The 20,409-nt window shown below is 39.7% G+C and overlaps 1 protein-coding gene across 3 annotated transcripts in view; it reads right to left on the bottom strand.

The window, feature by feature from the left end:
• The window catches only part of TTC23 (tetratricopeptide repeat domain 23), a 112,616-nt gene that overhangs the window by 32,591 nt on the left and 59,616 nt on the right, over positions 1–20,409 (bottom strand). For 2 of the 3 annotated variants that reach the window (XM_082448453.1, XM_082448452.1), the window contains exons 6-7: positions 18,191–18,368; positions 2,020–2,125 (exon numbers count right to left, since the gene is read on the bottom strand). In XM_082448453.1, the coding sequence (XP_082304579.1) occupies positions 2,020–2,125; positions 18,191–18,368 (284 nt within the window). Of the gene's footprint in view, positions 1–1,953; positions 2,126–18,190; positions 18,369–20,409 lie in introns of all 3 variants that reach the window. The other variant, XM_082448451.1, reaches the window with a different exon arrangement.

Below are 20,409 nucleotides of genomic sequence, written 5' to 3'. Positions count from 1 at the left end.
CCTAATTATCTGTATCAAGTAGGTATTAGTGGCATTCTCTATTTACAGGGGAGGCTATACCAACACCAGATTTAGACTGGAAAACTTAGAAAAACATACATAATTGGATTGTTTCTGATTCTATAATTACACAAAGCAGAATGGTCTAACTTTGCAGCTACAAGAAACAACTATTTTAGGGACACGATTTCTATTGTTTCCCACCTAATCCATACATTCATCAGGTGTGTACACTGAGCACTAGCTGAGATGCTGGCAAACCGGAATCCCTCTAGGCAAAGATGGTTTCTGGCCTTAGCCTCCTGTAGTTGCTTGGTATTCTCTGGGAGTAGACCCCCTCCCCCACACCCCAGCAGTTTAAATGCTCAGAAACTTCCAGTTCTCAACCCATGAGCCCCCCAAGAAAAACAGGAAGGACCTGACAACCACTTATTATACTCATGCTTCCCGGGTCAGAAGTTAGGGATCTAGCCCTCACACTTGTTTTGCATCCCTCAGAGCCTGAAACATATTTGACTTGGTGACCATCAACTATGCATTGATTTCACATAAAAATCCAGATTTCTGCCTTCTCCTGAAAAAGCAGACCTGCTAATACAAGCCTGCTTTCCACATGACAGTAATGGGCTGGAGCTGAATAACAGCTGTGCACTTTCGACAGGGGACGGGACTCTCCAGTTTGCCACAGTCCTCACCACTCCCTATTGCATCTCTCAGATTACAGCCAACAGTTAGCTGCCATTTATGATTATGCTTGCTGCTGCTACTGTTTTCTAATGACTACCTGCTTCACTCACATTGCTTACTTGGTTCCTATAGACATTTAGATTTGTGACTCCTGCTAATCTAGGGGTTTCCATCATGTTTGCATTTTAAGTATCCTATTAATACTTGTGGCATGGAAGTTTCTTTTCCCTTATTAAAGGAATTTTAGCCACCAATAAACTGGTTAAAATGTTGGCTCTTTGAAGGTTTTGAAGTTGATTGCTATGTATGGAGTGTTCTAGGGAGTTAGGGTAAGGAAGGTCGCCTTCCTTCTCTATCCTCCAGCTCTGAAAAGGTGCTCAAAGCTCCGGGAGACCAGAATGAAGGATCTTTAAGGTGGGATGGACAGAAAGATAAACACTGGTATCCCCTTCCCCAGCTCCTCCCTGGACAGGAGCCCCTGCCTGGCCCAGGGACCTCTGCAGACCAGGCTGCTCACTGAGGCTCCTCCTTCATCTTCTCCCCCCACCAGCCTCCTCATCTTAGCCCAGCTCCTACTCCCTGAACCTCAACCTCAAGCCTTCCAGATACTGATTTTCAAATTGATGGCACACTGGACCTTATTTTCCTACAATGCATAAGTATTTTTAGCTGACATCTTGGATACACCTCTTGTCTTCTTTATGAGTTATACTCTGTTTCTGAATATTCTGACCAACAACACAGAAAGTCACTAGAATGCATGTTCTCCATCAATAGAGGCATATTGTATGCTCTGAGCCCAGGATGGAGGATTAAAGAACTCCCAAGCTCACTGCTCTACCTATTATGTGGGGCTAAGAAAAACTATATGACTCATAAATGACAACTTCCTTTTGGAATCCTGAAGCCGTGTAAGTTCATCCTGATTGAAAGCTCAGCCCTGTGAGAGTCTGAAGGCCGGAGTTCCAGCAGGTCAGATCCTTTGCCACAGTAGCTCCACAACCTTTAAAAATAGATCACCTTTGAAAGCCCAGTAGATTTCCCTGTAAGCCCAGCACAAACTCTCTGGGGCTCTGATAGCTATGTTTGGATGAAGATTTGCTGTATTTGAGAGTAAAAGATTAGAGGAAGGCTGAAAAAAGATAGCAACCAAAGGACTCTGGACTCTGGTGAAGCTAACAGAGAAGGCTCTCTGAAGGGTCTGTCACAGCTCCATCCACCTGCTCACCCATCCCAAAGGCAGCTAGCCCACAGACACCGACGCACATGGGACAGGCAGGGAGCAGGCCTCGCTGTACCCCACGGAAAGCTCGCTCTCGCTCTCGCTCTCACCGTGGTGCTCAGGCCTCCCAGAAGCGACAGCAGCACAGGCGACGGAGTGTGCGGACACGGCTGCCTCCTCTTGAGAGGGGTTTCTGCTCAGGACGATGAGATGCGCCTGTCGTCATGGAAAGAAGACACACGTTTGTTTACATGCTTGGCAGCAGCAGCAGGGAACTAACTGTTCTTGGAGCGATAAGCAGAAAGCCAAGGAAATTTCTAGCAAGCTAAACAATATGATTTATGTGGAAGCACAATCAACTCTTGGGAGAGCTCGGTTTTAAAAGCATTGTGTAGTGGAGAGAGAAAGCACCAAGCCCTTGACGCTGAGTCCAGATAGCTCGATGCTGTGGCCAGGGCTTGTTTCTAAGTAAATCATTTAAAAGTCTATGCTCCCATGAGTGCAGTGTTAGCAGAAGAGGGGGGAGGGTTTCCAGGAGGAAGGAGATGGATTAAAAAGTGCCTGTGCTGTAGGGGAAGTGGGCAAGCACAGAACCCTACCCACCGGTCAGCCCAGAGAGGGGCACCTACCCCCAGTGTCAGCAGCCTCACCCACAGAAACCCCGACCCCACCCCCATGCCTGGTCTGCCAAGCCCATTTGCCTATAACCTCGGTGAACTGGACCACAGGAGCTGCCCGAACACAGGAAACAGCTCAGTTCCTTGAAAATGAAGCCCATTTAAAAATTCTTTAAGGGGAAAACACCACCCTATGATCCTATGAACATAAAATAAAAATAATCCTTTCAAATAAAATACAAACTACATCCCTTCAAATAAAAAGATATTAAGCAAACAAACAAGTAAAGAATCCCATGGATTAGTCATAGCTCCTGGAGGCTGAAAGAATCGGGGTGCTTTGGGCAGTGTGCACCAGGGCAGGAGGAATGTCAGCATTCATGACATGGTAGAAACAGCAAATCTGAAGGCAGAGCATCAAGGTCAGAATCTTATCTCCATCCTTTATTAGCTGTGAGGTACCTTGGGCAAATCACCCACTCAGCAACCTCAGTTTTTTCATCTATAAAATGAGGATAATAAAAATTGTCAAAAATATTCAAATCGATATCACAAATGAAAAAGAAATGAAAAGTAACAGCCTAAATCTTAGACTAGATAAAGCCATACCACTAGAACCTTCTAGTCCAGACCAAGCAGTGAGACAGCAAAGCCATAGAGACTTGCTCCTCTGATGACCAGCTTAATGCATTTCTGAGATGATAAGCAGGGTAGACTCTAAACTGTCCCCTCATTTGTCATATGTTAAAATCCACTAGTTACTAGATCTAGACTTTTTATGATAGGGGCTACTCCAAATCAAGATTGCTGGTAATAACTTTTATTGCTGTGTTAGAACAATCAGAATTTCATATTTGTGAATGCTAACAATATCCTTTGTTTTAAAATGACTTTTCTTATTACAGCAACGGTCCCCAACATTTTTAACACCAGGGACCGGTTTTGTGGAAGACAATTTTTCCACGGACCAGGGGTGGGGTGGGGTTGGGGGGTGGGGGGGGGCGTGGTTCAGGCGGTAATGCCAGCGATGGGGAGGTGGCAAATGAAGCTTCCCTTGCTTGCCGCTCATCTCCTGCTGTGCGGCCCAGTTCCTAGCAGGCCCCGCACTGGTACCGGTCTGTGGCCCAGGGGTTGGGACCCCTGTATTACAGGATATAGATAAACTGAATACTTGATTTTGGCAAACCCCAAATTGGTCATTATCCTCAATTTGGCCTGAAGTTCTGACTGGAAATGTTTTCCAAATAGGACACAGGGTTAGAGTGAAAGGATCAAATGTTCAGTGCTCAGGGAAAGGAAAAAAGAGAGGAAAAGCTTGCCCCACCCCAAATGCAAATGGATCATGTTTACTTTGTCTTTTCCCTGGGTTAACTATCTCTAGAATCCACTTTTGAAGACAGCACCCTCTGATGCCAGAAGAGATTTAACTCATCTTGTTACAAAGACATTTTACACACAGTATTTTAGATTGATTAAAACTCAAATTCAAATTCAAAAAGATTTCATACGTTGTTTCCACTTAATATTATAATTCGAGGCAATGTAAAAGATACGTGTCTATCAAAATTACTTTCAAATGAATTATTAACATGTTCTGAGAGTTCTCTAAGTTGTCTTTTGTCTTGGAAACAGGAAGCAAAGTTTTCCATGAGCAAAAATGCTCATATTATCAAGAAAGTGGATCCTGAAATCTTATGGGGATCTGAACATATCACAAAATCTTCATAACTTCAATGTTTTGCTGTATGAGATGCTAATATAAGCAAACATTTAATATTCATTATTCACTTCAGAAACCCAGTCTCTGATCTAATTTGTTATTTGATGTTTTCGAAGCTTCTAAAAACCATATGCGGTAGTGGGGGGTAAGGGCAGTGGAGAAGGGAACCCGTGATGTTTAAAATGTGCAATCTCATTTATTCAGAAAAATTCAATTCAGTTTAATTTAATTCAGTCCTATTCAATTCAACTTATCTTAATTTTTAAATGCTTTCCACATGCCAGATATTATTCAAACCCTAGGAATTCACATAAAGATTAGGCAGGGCTTTTGGTTTTAAAGGAGCTTACAGACAAACTACAAAAATGTGGGGTAGTTTGATTTTACTTAGACTCACAGACACTGCCCTTCACTAGGTTTTAGCACCCGGCTCACTACTTTCCTCTCCACCCCTCCTCCTGTTATCATTTTCAGTGATTTCAGTATCCGTAAGATTGTTCTGCACCTATCGGGCAAGAAAGAGATGGCACAGTTTAACAGATGAATAGAGGAAAAGAAGTTGATAAAAGAAAAGAAGTTTGCATGGAGGAAACCTAAGGAAGAGAGTGCAGGACCCCAAACAGGCTGCTTTAACATCACAGGCAGAGCAAGGGAGGGAGCATTTGCTGGAACTGGAAAGATGAATTATAGGGGAGGGAGCTGTGGCTTTCAGTGAATGGATGCAGACCACCTGCACTGACCTTGCTGGGAGGAGCTGAGGGAATAAATAAGCTGTGCTCTCTCCTTCCAAGGTCAAGGCTGTGTGCCTCCCAGCCAGAGGGCAAGGCGGCCCACTGACACTGTACTTAAGTGGGCACAGTGAAGGATGCAGAATGGAGCTAAAAGAGCAAACTAAAACACCCAGCGAACGACCCAGCTAACACCTTGGCCTCTTGGGTTTTGACAGGCTTATTTTCCTCCCTACCCTCAGCCACCTGGTCCCCCATGATGCTCTGGGCCTCATCATCGCTTAATCTGTGCTACCTCTGGATCCCGCAGCTCACAGACCCTGTTTGACTGTTGGGGCATCCTGGCTCTGTCACATCCATGCAGCTTCTCGTCCTCTGTCCACTCTCCACATCTCACTAGCCATCTACCCCTCCTGCTGTCCCTTCCCTTCTGGTCCAGCTTAGAGGGCACCACCCATCAGTGTCTATACGGAAAATGCCCTCAACGCCACTGAAGCATTATTTGAGATTGTGAAAAATGGGGAACCATCAAAACATCCATCAGCAGGGGAACGAATATATTGTGGTTTATTCATACAATGATTGGACTCTATCTATATGTATTAACATTTCAGAAACACACCATTGAGTGGAAAAGCAACTTACGAAAGGATGCAAACATCATGATGCCACTGCTTTTCAAGTTTCTGATTTTAAAGCAAAAGAACCCCTTTTATTCCAAACAGAATGGTTCTCTAACATACAAAGTAGGTAAGTGTGGAGCTGCTCTCGCTGAAGCAGGTAGAGAGAGCCTGGGAAGCCCACCCAGTTGCTTCCATCCAGCCACCCCCAAAAGACCCTCCTTGGAACATGAGTGTTGGCGGTGACACAGTTTGACAACCACAGTACCACACCATGCAGGAGGCCTCCTGAGGGATTGAGTACTGAGGAAGTTGACAAAGCTAGTGATTAGATTACCCAATCTTTCCAAACTAAACCACTGTTCACAATTCTGGAACAACACTTTGTTTGCTAAGATAATAGAAATACCCCTGTTACATACATCTGAGAGCATTTAAGGACTAGTTGTTAGGGTGAACAGAATTACAGGAGTCCTGCTTGCCTCTCCGGCTTTATACAGAGGCCCGAGTACTAGGCCCCGCTGGGTATCTGCGGCTTGACTACACTCACTCCTCCTCATTATTTATTAATCACCCCAGGGCTTGCATCTCTCCTCCCATCCTTTGAAGTTTTTGATATCTTATGGTTATATGTTTATCAACTGTCATCTTGAGGCTGAGGAGGAATGTTTAATATTCTTAAATCTCTTCAGCTGCTAGCATGTCATACTGGGTTAAAAACAAAAACAAAAACACCTTTAATATTCCACATGGAGTAAGGTCATTAATTGAAAAAACTCATTCACAAGACCAACTGCCTCAAGCCCTGGCAAGGTACAGAGCAGCTGTTGCATTCTGGTCCTCCTATGTGTTTCTGGGGGAAACCAAGGATTCCTCAGTGCCAACCCAGCTGTCAATAGACACAGCCAGAGCCAGGGCTGGCAGACTCTTATCTAACTGGGCCTGTCCCCTTGGATTTGTAAAATGTGTAACAGTTCTTGAAGAGAAAACTTGATGACTACTAAAAAGGATGTTTCTATTTATGCAGGCAGACCCCACCATATGAACACTCAACTTAAAACACTGGGTGGGTTCTGAGTGTGGAACCCCAGCTTTTGTGGGAAGGGAGAGAGAGATTTTTTTCCCACTTTGATAATGATTAGGGGAATCAGTGACTCAGAGGGAAATCTCCTCTCTCATAGCAAAGTGAAGAGCACACAAGTAGCTCAAAGTACATTTGTGGACTTAAACTGGGTCTATTTACCCTGGAGATGAGAACACTCGCAGAGAAGACAATAGTAATTGCCAGGATCTCTTTGTAAAGCTGAGGGCTAGGATAGGGAGGGACCGAGGGAAGGAGGGAAATAACATCGATATACACCAGCTCTGCTTAATCTCAAAATGACCAGTGAGAGTGATGTTAACTGCCTAATTTACGGATGGCGAAATGAAGCCTCGAGGAGAATAATCGACTCTCTGAAGGTCACATAGTTGGTCAATGGCAGAACAGAGATTCAAACTAAGGCCTGTGATTTCAAATTGCATGCTTTTCTCATCTAACACCTGGTTATCAAGAGGGTAGAAGTCACAGAAAGGCAATTTTCAAGTCAATGTAATGAAGAACTATTTAAGAGTCAGAGAAATAGTTGTTAAGTATTAGACTCAGCCCAGAATTAAATAGACTGGCTAGGGAAAGAGCGAGCTGCCAACATATGGAATTTTGAGCACTGACTGTAGAGAGACGCCATGGAGGGGGTCAGGCAGTGGACGGTGGATGGAGCAGACGTTAAAATGCCTTCTACCAAGTGTCTCCGTTTCTGCTTTGATTCAAATTTGTGCCTTAATTCAACAGAAGCTCAAGTCCACTTGTCACTATGAGATATGAGCTTGCTGTGTTTCTTTTATAACTGACCAGCTGTGAGACTGCATAGCTTTCTCTCTCAGCTCTGCCAGAGCTGGCCATTCTACCCTTCAGCTTTGACTGTCATCCTCGTGCAAGACAGAGTCATGTTGCAGCCCAAGGTTGCCACTTCCTTTCCTCTCCCATCTCTGCCCAGTAGGGAGGTCTTCCATGGCCACACACACCGCAGGGGACTGAGGCGGCTAGAGGGCACTGGCTAAAAAAAAGATGGAGCTGGGAATCCCCGGGGGAAGTAGATGCAAGGGAAGTAACTGGGTGCAGAGGGCATTCAAAAACTGATTTCTGAGGGCCCCAGACTGAGCCAGTTTCTTTTAATAGTCAGAGAAAGTCTCTGCGGCAGCTTTCCAGTTGTCAATTTTAGCTCCTCCAAAGGGCTGGGGGGAAAAGGCCCTACTCGCTGTAAGAGTTAGCACCAAAATAGACATGTTGGGGCCTTATATTTTTGTCTTTTGGTTCTGTGTGTTTTCTTAAAACTTAATTAGATTTTTAAATTATAAGAGTAGTACCTGCATATAACTTTTAAAAAATCCTAAGTAGTAGAAAAGAATAAGCAATTAAAAATTTTAATGCCCTGTCCTTTGTGTCTATAAGCCTCACCCCCTCTTCTCCCCATTTCCAGTCTGATTTCTTATAGCTACCCACTATCAACAGTTTCCTGCATATCCTCTCAGAAATACTGATGTGCTTATACACACACACACACACACACACACACACACACACACACACACACACACACACACACGAGATCAGAGCCTGGCCCTGCCCCCCTCTCAGCTCAGCTTCATCTCCTGCCACCCACTCTGGGCTCTCACCACAGTGGTTCCCCTCTCCTCAACCTTTGGGGTGTCTCATTATCAGATCCCACATCAGGTCAGGCTGCCCCGCTGGGAGCTCTCGCAGCACCCGGTACCTCTCCCTGTGGTGCACTTCACACTGGTAGTTTTACATTCATCTGTGTGATTCTTCACTAAGGTCTATCTCACTCACTAGGCTGCTTCTTGAGGGCAGGGCCTCTGACATCCGAGTCTTCCATCATAGTCCCAGGCCTAACACTGTGCCCAGCACAATGTAGTGTTTAATTGGTCATTGACTGACAGAATATTCTGGTCTACATCTGGCTTTTTTAAATTAAGAATATATTTTGGACACCTTTCTTCAGAACACAGACATCCATCTCATTCTCTTTAGTGGCTCTACAGTATCCCATCACGTGGATAGATCATAGCTTTATAACCAGTCCCCTACTAATGGATTTTAAGGGTGTTTCTAATTTTTTGCTATTGCTAATAACCCTGTTTCTTTGCACACGTGTGCACATCTATCTGTTAGGTAAGTTTCTAGACGTGAAATTGCTGGGTCAAAGGGTCAGTGTGTTATAAAACTGGAGAGGGAATGTCAATTGCTTTCCCCCAAAATGGTGCTGATTCCCAGTCCCACCAGCAGCGCATGAGGATGTCTGCTTCCCCACACCCTTGCCACCATGGAGTGGTACCAAACTTTTTTGGCATCTCCTTGGTTAAACTGCATTTCTTTAATAACATATGAGGCTAGGGATTCTTTTTGGATGGTTATTGGCCATTGTATTCCCTCTTCAGTAAAATGTCTGTTTCTGTTTTTTGTCCGTATTTCTATTGAGTTGTCTTTTTCATCTAGATTTTATAAGAACTCTTTCTATACTTTCCCCTCCTTGACATTTATTTCTTAACTTTGTGCTATGTTGTCATAGAGAACTTTTTCATTTTTATGCTGTCAAGTTTATCAATCTTTCTTTCTCTTTTTTCTCCTCGTCCCTCTGTCTCTCAATCTATAGCTATCTGCACATCTGCAGAGGAAAAATGCTCAACAAGTGTCACAACACTGGGTACTTCTGGGATGGGGGAGGAGGGCTGAGATGACTTGTAGCCCATTTCTCTATATTTTTCTGTATGTCTTGATTTTTTTTTTAAATAAAAAGCACTATCATTATGATAAAAAACAGTTGTCTTTTCAAAAGAAGCAGTATGGCACCGTGATTTGTGTCATTCTTAGAAAAGGTTTATACTGTATAAAATCATAACTGCATTCTGCAACTTTTCTAATTTTAAACAAAATAGGCTAGTGTTGTCAGAGATTTTGAAAATTAAAAATAGCACTCATCTGATTATTTATAATAAATGAATTACACTTTATAGCAAATACACAGCAATTAACAAGAGCCAATAAGAAGTGCTGCCATTTACTGAATAGTCTGCATCTGCCAGGAGCCACATGTGAGCACCTATCAGCCACCACCTAGGCTTGACCAAGGCCAATAACTCACGCAGAGCAGGAACCTGAACCCAGATTTTCTGATTTTAAAGTCTTAGGTAGAGTAACTGATAAATTATTTCATCATACTTTGCAAATCAAACTTCTCTAAATTTGGGAACTACTGAATGGCAGAGCTGCCCTGAAAACTGAAAAGAGAGATATGCGATTCAAGTGTCAGAGACGTGAAACAGCAATCCAAGCTAGCGCGGTGTTAACGTATACTCCTTGAAGGCACACGCCCACAAACATGCTATTGCTCACACAAATGAAATCCTGTGATTTTTCTTTTGGATAGGAAAATAAGGTTCTAGTGCCAAAATCTGCCACGAAGAGTTTCAGAAACAATCACGTTTGTGCGGTTTTCTCACAGAACCCTGCTGCAGAGGACCCACAGGGCCGATGACAGCTCTTTCATCAGTCCTTGGGACTGCTGCCTTCCCTCTGTGATGGCTCTGTGGGGCTGGCTTTATTTTTCTCCATTTTAATGGGTTAGTTCCTAAAATACTTTGGAACTTTTCTACATTCTACAGAGAATAAAAGGTCTTTTCTCCCTGGGTGTTTCTCTCACTCCAAAGGAATGAAGAGTGAAAAAACAAGAGGGGAAATAACAAAACCCCTTGCCTTTGTGTGTAATTAACAAATGGCTTTTAGGCATGGGCTCCCTTGGAGAGCTGTACCTTTCTGTATTTTAGGTAAAGTTGCTAAAGAAAAGTGGAGCCTTGATAAATGTTTAACAATTACAGTTAATAAATAAAAGTAGCTTATACTGGCAACATGCCAAATTGTTCACAAAGCACTTTCCATTTTGAATCTTTGAGCTGTTCTGTGAAGTGGATAGGGTCTTTTGTAGGTTTTTATTTTTATTTTTTTGAGAGACTAAATGACTTATATTATCAAACAAATGGTAAACAGAAGAGTCTGGACTCCAACCCAAGTTTTCTGATTTCAAATCCAATGCTATCTTGACTTCACAAAGCCATCTCTTTAATAATCATAGGCAAGTATTTATTTAAACACTCTCTAATCTTTATTAACCTCAAGAATAAACAATAAAAGTCACCTATCAAACTTTACGAAGCATTAATACAAATGAGTGAATTCCTCCATAACCTGCGTGCAGAGAAATATTTCTCAGAGTCAAAATCTAAATGTAATAAAAGATTGAAAACTTGAAAGCACTAAGAAAACTTTTGCATGGCAAAAAACATTATAAATACACATACACACACAACCTGGAGCTAATAAACAAGTTTACAAAGGTTGCAGGATACAAAGTTAACATACAAAAATCATTTGTATTTCTATGCTCAGGCAATGAACAATAAGAAAAGGAAATTAAGAAAACACTTCCATTTGTAATAACATAAAAAAACTCCAAAATACTTGGGAATAAATCTACCAAAAGAAGTGCAAAACTTATACTATAAAACATGGTCAAAAGAAATTAAGGAAGACCTAAATAAATAAGAGATTATCCCATGGTTATGGATTGAAAGGCTTAATACTGTTAAGATGTCACAATTGCAGTACAGATTCAACATAATCCTTACCAAAATCCCAGCTGTTCCTTTCTTTCTTTCCAGAAATTGGAAGGAAAAAGTTTATCCTAAAATTCATACGGAAATGCAAGGGACCCAGAATAGCCAAAACAATCTTGAAAAAGAACAACAATGTTGGAGATGTCACACTTATGAATTTCAAAACTTACTACAAAATTTGTACATGAATCTTCATAGTAGCATTATTCATAATATCCATAAATTTACTACAAAACAACAACAATTGAGACTGTGATATAGGCATAAGGATAGACATATAGCTCAATGGAATAGAATTGAGACAAGAAATAAATCCTTACATTTATAGTCAATTGATTTGGACTTGGGTGCCAATATAATTCAATGATGAAAGGATAGTCCTTTTAACAAATGGTGCTGGGACAGGTGAATATCTACATATGAAAGAATAAAGTTAGACCCCTGCCTCACATCACATAAAAACTTAACTCAAAATGAATCAAAGACCTCAGTGTAAGAGCTAAAACTATAAAATTCTCAGAAGGAAACATAGATATAAGCCTTCATGAACTTGAATTAGGCAGTGGTCTCTTAGATGTGATGCCAAAAGCACAAGCAACAACAAAATAGCTAAACTGAACTTCATCAAAATTAAAAACTTTTGTGCTTCAAAGGACACCATCAAACAGTGAGAAGACAACCACATAATGGGAGAAAATTTTTACAAGTCATATATCATAAGGGTCTAGTATCTAGTATCCAGAATATATAAAGAACTCTTAAGTCAACAATAAAAAGACAAATAACTGTATTAAAAATGGACAAAGGATTTGAATAGGCATTCCTCCAAAGAAGAAAAACAAATGGCCATTAAACATATAAAAAGATGCTGAACATCATTAATTATTAGAGAAATGCAAATCAAAACTACAATGAGATATCATTACACTCTCTAGGATGGCTGAAATAAAACAGAGAGATAATAACAAGTGTTGGTGAGGATGTGGAGAAAGTGAAACTGTCATGCATTACTGGTGGAAATGTAAAATGCTGAGGCCACTTTGGAAAACACCCTGGAAGTTCCTCAAAAAGCTAAATATTGAGTTACTATATGACCCAACAATTCTACTCCTAGGTTTATACACAAGAGATTTGAAAATACACATCCACATAAAAACTTATATATGAATGTTAATAGCAACATTATTCATAATAACCTTAAAGTGGAAACAACCCAAATGTCAATCAACTGATGAATATAAACAAATGTAGTATATCTATATAATGGAATACTATTCAGTCATAAAAAGGAAATGAAGTACTGATACATGCTAAACATGAATGAACCTTGAAAACATTACTCTAAATAAAAGAAGTCAAAGACAAAAGGCCATATACTGTATGATCCTATTTATATGAAATGTCCATAATAGACAAATCCATAGAGACAGAGGATAGATTGGTGGTTGCCAAGGGGTGGGAGGAGGAGGGAATGGGAATGACTCCTAATGGGTACAAGGTTTCTTTTAAGGTGGTGAAAAATTTCTGGAATTAGATAGCAGTAATGGTTGTACAACTTTGTGAGTACAATAAAACCACTAAATTGTACACTTTAAAAGGGTAAGTTTTATGGTATGTAGATTATCTCAATGAAATGCACAAAATTAAAACAAAAATGACAAATTGGGTGAAAATATTTACAACATATATTACAGACAGTAGGGAAATATGTGTAATATATAAAGAAATTTTAACTGTTAAAGCAAACTAGATAAAAATTCTATTAAATAGTGGACAAATAATATGAATAATTCACAAAAAAGGAGGTTCATAAAAAATACACTGAAGTCCCTTAAACATATGAAAAGATATTCAATTCCATTTTAAATAAGAGAAATGCAGATTAAAACTATACTGAGATGTCACTTCTCACCTGTCAGATGGGAACTAATTCAAAAGCTTGACAATACACTCTTTTGGAAGGGGCTGTGGGGAAATAGGCACTCTTACACTCTGCTGATGGGAATACAAATGGTATAAAAGCCCAATGAAAGGCAACTGTTAATATCCTACAAAACTACCAACGTATGCTCTCTTCGACCTAGCTGTCCCATTTCTAGGAATTTACTCTGAAGATACAACTCCAACAATACAAAAATACATATATGTAAGGTTATTCATTACAACATTGTTTCTATTTGCAAAATATTGGAACCTAACTTAAATGCCAAAACATAAACTATTTGAAAAAACTGTAGAATGTACATAAAATGGAGTATTATCCATCTGTACAAATAAATAAAGAAGATTTAAATGAATTGTATGAAGTGATTTTCAGGATGTATTGTTAAGTGAAAAAAGCAAACATACACACAACAAATAAAAAACTTGGTGGGAAGAGGGAGGGATATTTCCACAGTAGAATATCAACTGATAAATGCAAATGGAATGGCAGAATGGAAAAATCATTGATTTGCAACCATCACGATAAAGACTGGCTTGAGAGACTCATCAATGGATGCTAAACCTAGAGGGACATTTCAATGAGGAGTAAGATATTTACATGGTCTTAAAAATGTCTCTTTACAGAATGCTTATTGTCTGCAAAGAGAAAAATAGTTAATATACGGTGAAGAAGCACACACATCACTGTCACTGGGAGATAAAAAATTAATGTCACCAATGAAGGACAGATGGATATCATGTGCCTCCAGATGCAATACCCCAAGAAAATACAACATCCTTTCATAGCATTCTGGCTGGGAATGCATTGTCAGAATCTAGTCACGAGGAAGCGTCAGATAAACCCAAACTGAGGCACAGTCTATGAAACAACTGGCCTGTATTCTTCAAAAATTTCAATGTCATAAGAGACAATGACAGGCTGAGAAACTGTTTAGATTACAGAAGACCAGAGTCATTGACAACTAAGTGCAATACTTGATCCTGAACTGTATTTTTTATTGGAATGGGAAAAAATTGCCATGAAGGACAGTACTGGGACAACTGACAAAACAATACGGCCCATACCAATGTTGACATTTCTGAATTGATAACTGTTTTGTGGTTACATAAGAGAATATCCTTGTTCTCATTAAACATACACTGAAGTATTCAGGGATAAAAGGATATGACATATTCAACATACTTTTAAATGATTACAAAATATAAATAATTATTGCTCTGAGCATACGTGTGTATTATGTTTGTCTGTATGTCTATATAGATAGGCAGGGAAAACATGTGGCAAAATACTTTAAAATAATGACTCTGGGCCCCATAAACAAGAGGCATTATTTAATCCATTTCCCGTTCACATAGTGCTAAGGGTTCCTAGGAGTGAGCCTGCACTTATATTTGAATCCTTTTGCTGTTCCCTGCCCTCAGACATTTGAATTTTTTTCTCTAGGCCAGTGTTTCCTAAACTGTGGCCTGGGAACACTAGTGTCTCATAGACTTATTAAACCCTCCCCCCTTGATTAACAATTTACACTGGCATTTTTAATGCACCGTAAAATGTGTTAAAGACATCTGCTTAATTTTAATTTAATATTTCTCAAATTTATTTGGCCACAAACACCTTTTCTGGGAAGACCTAAGAATTCTCATGAGATGCCAGTATCCTACGGAACACAGTTTGGGAAATGCTTCTCTAAACCAAACTCAAATCTTTGCAATGCATACTATTGGGTCTTAGAAGCCATCTTTCATTTCAGTGAATTTTGTAGGGGGTAATGGCCCTTGCTGGAATATTCTGAGCGTATCTTGATTTCTTTCTTTGAACTTTAGGAACTGGTACAGCAAAGATAGTGCTGAGACGAGGACAGGTCTGGATTTAGTCAGGAAACAATGAGGGAATATGGACTAAGAAAAAAATTCTAAATTAAAATAAATTTGAGATTAATCTCAAATTTATAAAATTTGTAAAATGGGAATAAAATAATATAAAAAAGTTCGCAAGGTTGGTGTGAAACTGGCTCAATTAAGAGTAAAGAAAAGCCAACTTCTGGTGGCCAGGTAACTCAAAACAACCTTTTGGCAGAATGTCAACAAAAATCAAGAGGTATAAAAATGTTCATATCTTACCTCCCAGCAGTTTAACTTTTGGAAATGTATATCAGCATATAATTCAAGAAAAGGAAAAACATTTTTTAAAATAAGAATATTCAGAATTATTGATACTAACAAAAAATTGCAAATCCACAGTGTTCCTTCACTCAGTAAATGTCCCAACCAGCCACACGTAGAAAACTGGTCTAAAGCTGGACTCCTCCATCTCCTTCACTCTCCCACATCTGCACAGCTCCCAGGCCTGTCATTTCTACTCTCTATCTATCTGTCCGTGTCTCTCCGTTCTCACGACACCGCCTGAGTCCGGGCTGTCATCATGCCTACCTGGTCTGTTGCAGCCACCTACTGAGTCGCCTCCCTGGTTATCTCTCTGCCATCCAGTCCCTTCTCCATACTGCAGATCAACCCTTCTAGACTGATAATCTGGTGATGTCAATCTCCCTGCTTGAAAACCCTTAACTGCCCTTAGGATGAAGCTCAAATTCCTTACCATGACTTTCCACACCCCATCTGAATGATACCCACCCACTGCCTTCCCATTCCCATTGCCCAGGCATCGGGAACTTCTTGCAGTTCCCCAAATGTGTCAAACTTTGTCTTACCTTCAGACCTTTCCATGTACTCTGCCCCCTGCCTGGGCCAGTCCTCCCTACCTCTTAGTATGTTTTGAGGCAGGCACCTGCATTTATTACCTTTGCTTCCTCATATCTCACTCACAGTACAATCTGGATTCCGTTCTCATCAGTGCCTCAATGTTTCCCTCAACTAGGTCATCAATGAAAGAAAAAGAAAAGCAAGAAAAGGAAAGGGAGAACTTTTCAAAAATTCATATATTGCACTAGCAGGCACTGTGCTCAACACTTTACAAATATGAACTCACTTTTCCTCCTGACAGCTCCATGCCCGCCATAACAGCAAAAGGTATCAAAAGGGGTGACAATGAGGATATCTCTTTCTTTTTTACTTTTCTTCTTGCTTTTTTCTGGCAAATTCTTCTTTTTCCTTTACCGATTTATCCTTCTTTACTTGACCAATGAATACCAAAGTTCCTCCATAAACCCTGCCTGGGTGATCTCACCCTCTCCCAAGGCAATTACTGTGTATAAGTGGAGGACTTGCTGACCTATTTTCTGAACTCTAGTTCTGATTATATAACTGTCTAGCTGTCATTTCTGCTTGGATGCCTTATGGGCATCTCAGACTCACCATCAAAACCTGAGCTCACCATCTCTCCATCACCCAGTCACACCTGCTCCCCCACTGTAAATGGCACAAACATCCACTCAGGTGTTCACACCAGAAACCTGGGGGTCATCTTCGACTCTTCCCCTTCCCCCTTTGTCCTGCATCCACTCAAGCTCCATATCTCATAAATTCTGCCTCCTAAATCTTTGTCACACCCATCTACTTCTCTTCATCCTTACTAACATCATCCTAGTTTAAGCCACCACCATCTTCAGCCTTCAGTGCTTCACTCTACCTCCACTCTTGGCACACCCTCCCTAGTCTACTCTCCACGTGTCAGCCAGAATTATCTTTCAAAAAAAAATACTGCATTTTTTTGCTATGCCATTATTGGCTATACCTGGGCTATGCCATTTATTGGCTGTGTACTCCTGGACATATCACTCAACCTTTCTAATTTTTGACTTCCTTATCTATAAACTGATAATAATAATATGTCACGGGGTGGTATAATATTTAAGGGAGATAATCCAGAGAAAGTGAGAGAATGGCACACTCTAATAAACTGTGTGTGGGAGTATAAATGGTCATACAAATTTTAAAATAAATAGCAATAAAGAACCCTCAGTACCACATCATTATATCTCATTTGAAATAAGAAATGAGTTAGTCTATATTTTACAACTTTAACAGGGAAAAATTCTCAGAAAACAATTTAAAATGTGTTTTTAGCAGATGATACCACACAAAAACATCAAACTGACTGTGAGGGTTAGTTTTATGTGTCAGCTTGGCTAGGCTATGGTGCCCAGTTGTTAGGTCAAATACTAGTCTAAATGTTGCTATGAATGTACTTTGTAGCTATGATTAACATTTATAATCAGTAGACTTTGAATAAAGGAGATTACCTTCAATAATAGGTAATAATTGGATGAGTAGGCTTCATCCAATCAATTGAAGGTCTACAGAGCAAAAGGCTGAGGTTTCAGTGAAGAAGGAATTCTGCTTCAAGACTGTAACACAGAGACGCTGCTTGCATTTTCAGCTGGCCCACCTACCCTACGGATTTTGGACTTGTCAGCCCCCACAGTTGTGTGATCCAATTCCTTAAAATATCAGTAAATCTCTCTCTCTCTCTCTCTCTCTATGTATACATCCAATTGGTTCTATTTCTCTGAAGAACCCTAACTGACACACTCACAGAGGAATCTTTTAATGACAAAGTAGAACAGCAGCTACCAGATGACAACTCAAAGTGACTTCAGGTAAAGATTGTAGAAAGTGGTAGATAAGAACCCTAATAAGTTTGATAACATAAGCTCTAAATAGATAAACATTAAATAATAAAGAAACTTTGTCTGGGAAACAAGACTTAAATTATGCACCTAATATGAGAAAAGCCACCTTCAGGCAGTCTCAGACTGTTTGTGGAAGATGCACAGGTAACAGAGGACCAGTATCCCACACTTGCCCACTTACGAAGATGTTTGTTGAACTTCTACTCCAGACCAAGTGTTCTACTTATCTAGAGCACTTAACAAAGCCAGGCATTCTCAGAGCTGCTATTCCACCTGTATCTGTGAAAAGCAGTGGATTGGAACAGCTTTGGTGGCCAGTACGTTGCAGCTTACCTGTAAAAGGTGGTTGATGGATGCGTCGTGAAATCCCAGGGCTTGTTCTACACCTGCCAATTCCCTCAATGTTGGTACGCACTCAAGACTTTTTTCACCTTTACTGATCTCAATACATTCTAAAGCCTCTTGGTAGTGGGGAAGAGCTTCTTTTGATTTCTTCTGACCTTGATATACCCTAAAAAATTCAAAGGGATTATCTTTAAAGTAATTAAAATAGAAGATACTGAAAATAATAGATGGATTTGGCTCTCTGACCCCTGTTGCCCAGGTTCATTTCCTAGGCAGTTAAGCCTTTCTTTCCTCCAAGGAGCAGCAGGGCATAGTAGTCAAGAGGATAGACTTTGGGATAATCAGGAAGGTTCAAGGGATAATAAGGAAGGTCAAGGGATAATCAGGAAGGTTCAAATCCTGGTTCCACCACTTAGTAGATACAGGACCTTCAAGTCACTTGACAGTTTTCTCATCTGTAAGTTAAGAATAATAACAGTGCCCACTTCATTGGGTTATTATAAAGATTAAATTAGTTAATATTTAAAAAAAACACACCTAGAATAGCTTCTGACACATAGTAAGTGCTGTGTAGGTGTTGGTTTAAAAAATATAAAATATTAAAACAACAATAGTAATCAGAAAGGATGCCATGATGCTGATAACTGATCTGTTGAGAAATTATAGAAATTTCCCAGTTTGGTGAGGGTGTGAAGCACTCTCATTAACTGTTGGGAAGAATATAATTTGGGCACAAACTTTTCTATATCAAAATTATACATATGTATGTACACACGTATTTCTGCTAATTGCACTTTTAATAGTTTATCTTGAAGAAATACTCTGGCTGTATAAAAGGATACTATATACAAGAATGTTTACTGAAGCATTCTTTGTAATAGCATAAAAGTATAAAGCACTTAAATTACCCCAATAGGTGATCATCCAAGTGGGTTATAGTAAGTACATCTACACCATGTATCCATTAAAGTTAATGTCGATCTGTATTTATCAACATAGAAGTATACCCACTATATATTCTTTGGTAAAAAAGACAGATTACAAAAGTACTTTATATAATCTTATTAGATCAATTTTGTATCTAATCTATATGTACACATATGCATAAAGAGATACCCAAATGTCACTAAAATGTTAGCAATAGTTATCTCTAAGGAGTTGATTGTGAGTGATTTTACTTTTCTTATTTATGCTTTATAAATTTCCCAAATTTTCTTCTATAAAAATATATTACTTTTACATCAGAAAAAATGTTAATTTTTAAAATTAATTTAAAGGTGGCAGTGGGAAAATATTCTTGTAGTTTCTTGGTGTAAGACTCTCTCATATTAAAAAATGTATCTATATATATTGTTTAGAAACAGGCATTTAAAAACAATCTTCTCAAAAATACTTGTGAAGACTATTAGAAACTTTTCTTGCATGGAAAGTTTTTATGTACAAAATTCATAATAAAAGAAATCAATCCTTCTTATGTTTCCCTCCACCCCAGAATCTTTAATACAAAAAGGCCTTACGATTCCCAAATTACCCAAAAACTGAGACATAATGTGAGAAAGTAACTAAGAGACCACAAAAATAGGTTTTGTTTTCAATTGTAAAAATTGTAAAAAATTACAAACAATTGTAAAATAATTAATAAACAGAAACTTCAGTTAAATAGAGTCAGGAGCCCAGACTCTGGGAGCTCTCCTGCTCTAGGAGGACAGCAGAGCCCAACAGGAAGAAGAAAGACTCCTCTTCTTTCCTGGCAAGAACTTTTAGTCAACAAAAGCCATGGACTCTTTGTGTACTATGGCTCTCCCAAATCCTTTTCCCTTCTATAAAAGCATTCTCCTTCCCTTGCCATGTGGGGACTTGCACCTGGTTCACCATGGTTTCAGACCCCAACTGGAAATTTTCTGCCGATCCTGAATGAACCTAATTTTTTTTTTTCCTGGAGAAATAACTGGCAGCCTATTTTTTTTTTTTTAAGGTCAACATAGTCATTGGATACTTTTCACAACTATTTTGCTCTCCAATAAATTTCAAAGGAATTGACTGATAGAAGTAGAGTTACTTTTCAGATCTGTGGTTCAGATGGCCATAATGAAATAAAATGCTCACTGAATAGCTTATGAACTGGGATACCTTCTATAATTGTAAAGAGGTTTAAAACACAAGAGGAGGTCAGGGATATGTTCCTGGACCAAGAAGGGTCCAGGTTG

This window comes from Balaenoptera physalus (genome assembly GCF_965194825.1).
Source record: "Balaenoptera physalus genome assembly, chromosome: 2".
Lineage (NCBI taxonomy): Eukaryota > Metazoa > Chordata > Mammalia > Artiodactyla > Balaenopteridae > Balaenoptera > Balaenoptera physalus.
Note: the sequence above shows the minus strand (reverse complement) of the source record. Positions and strands in the feature narration are given on the sequence as shown.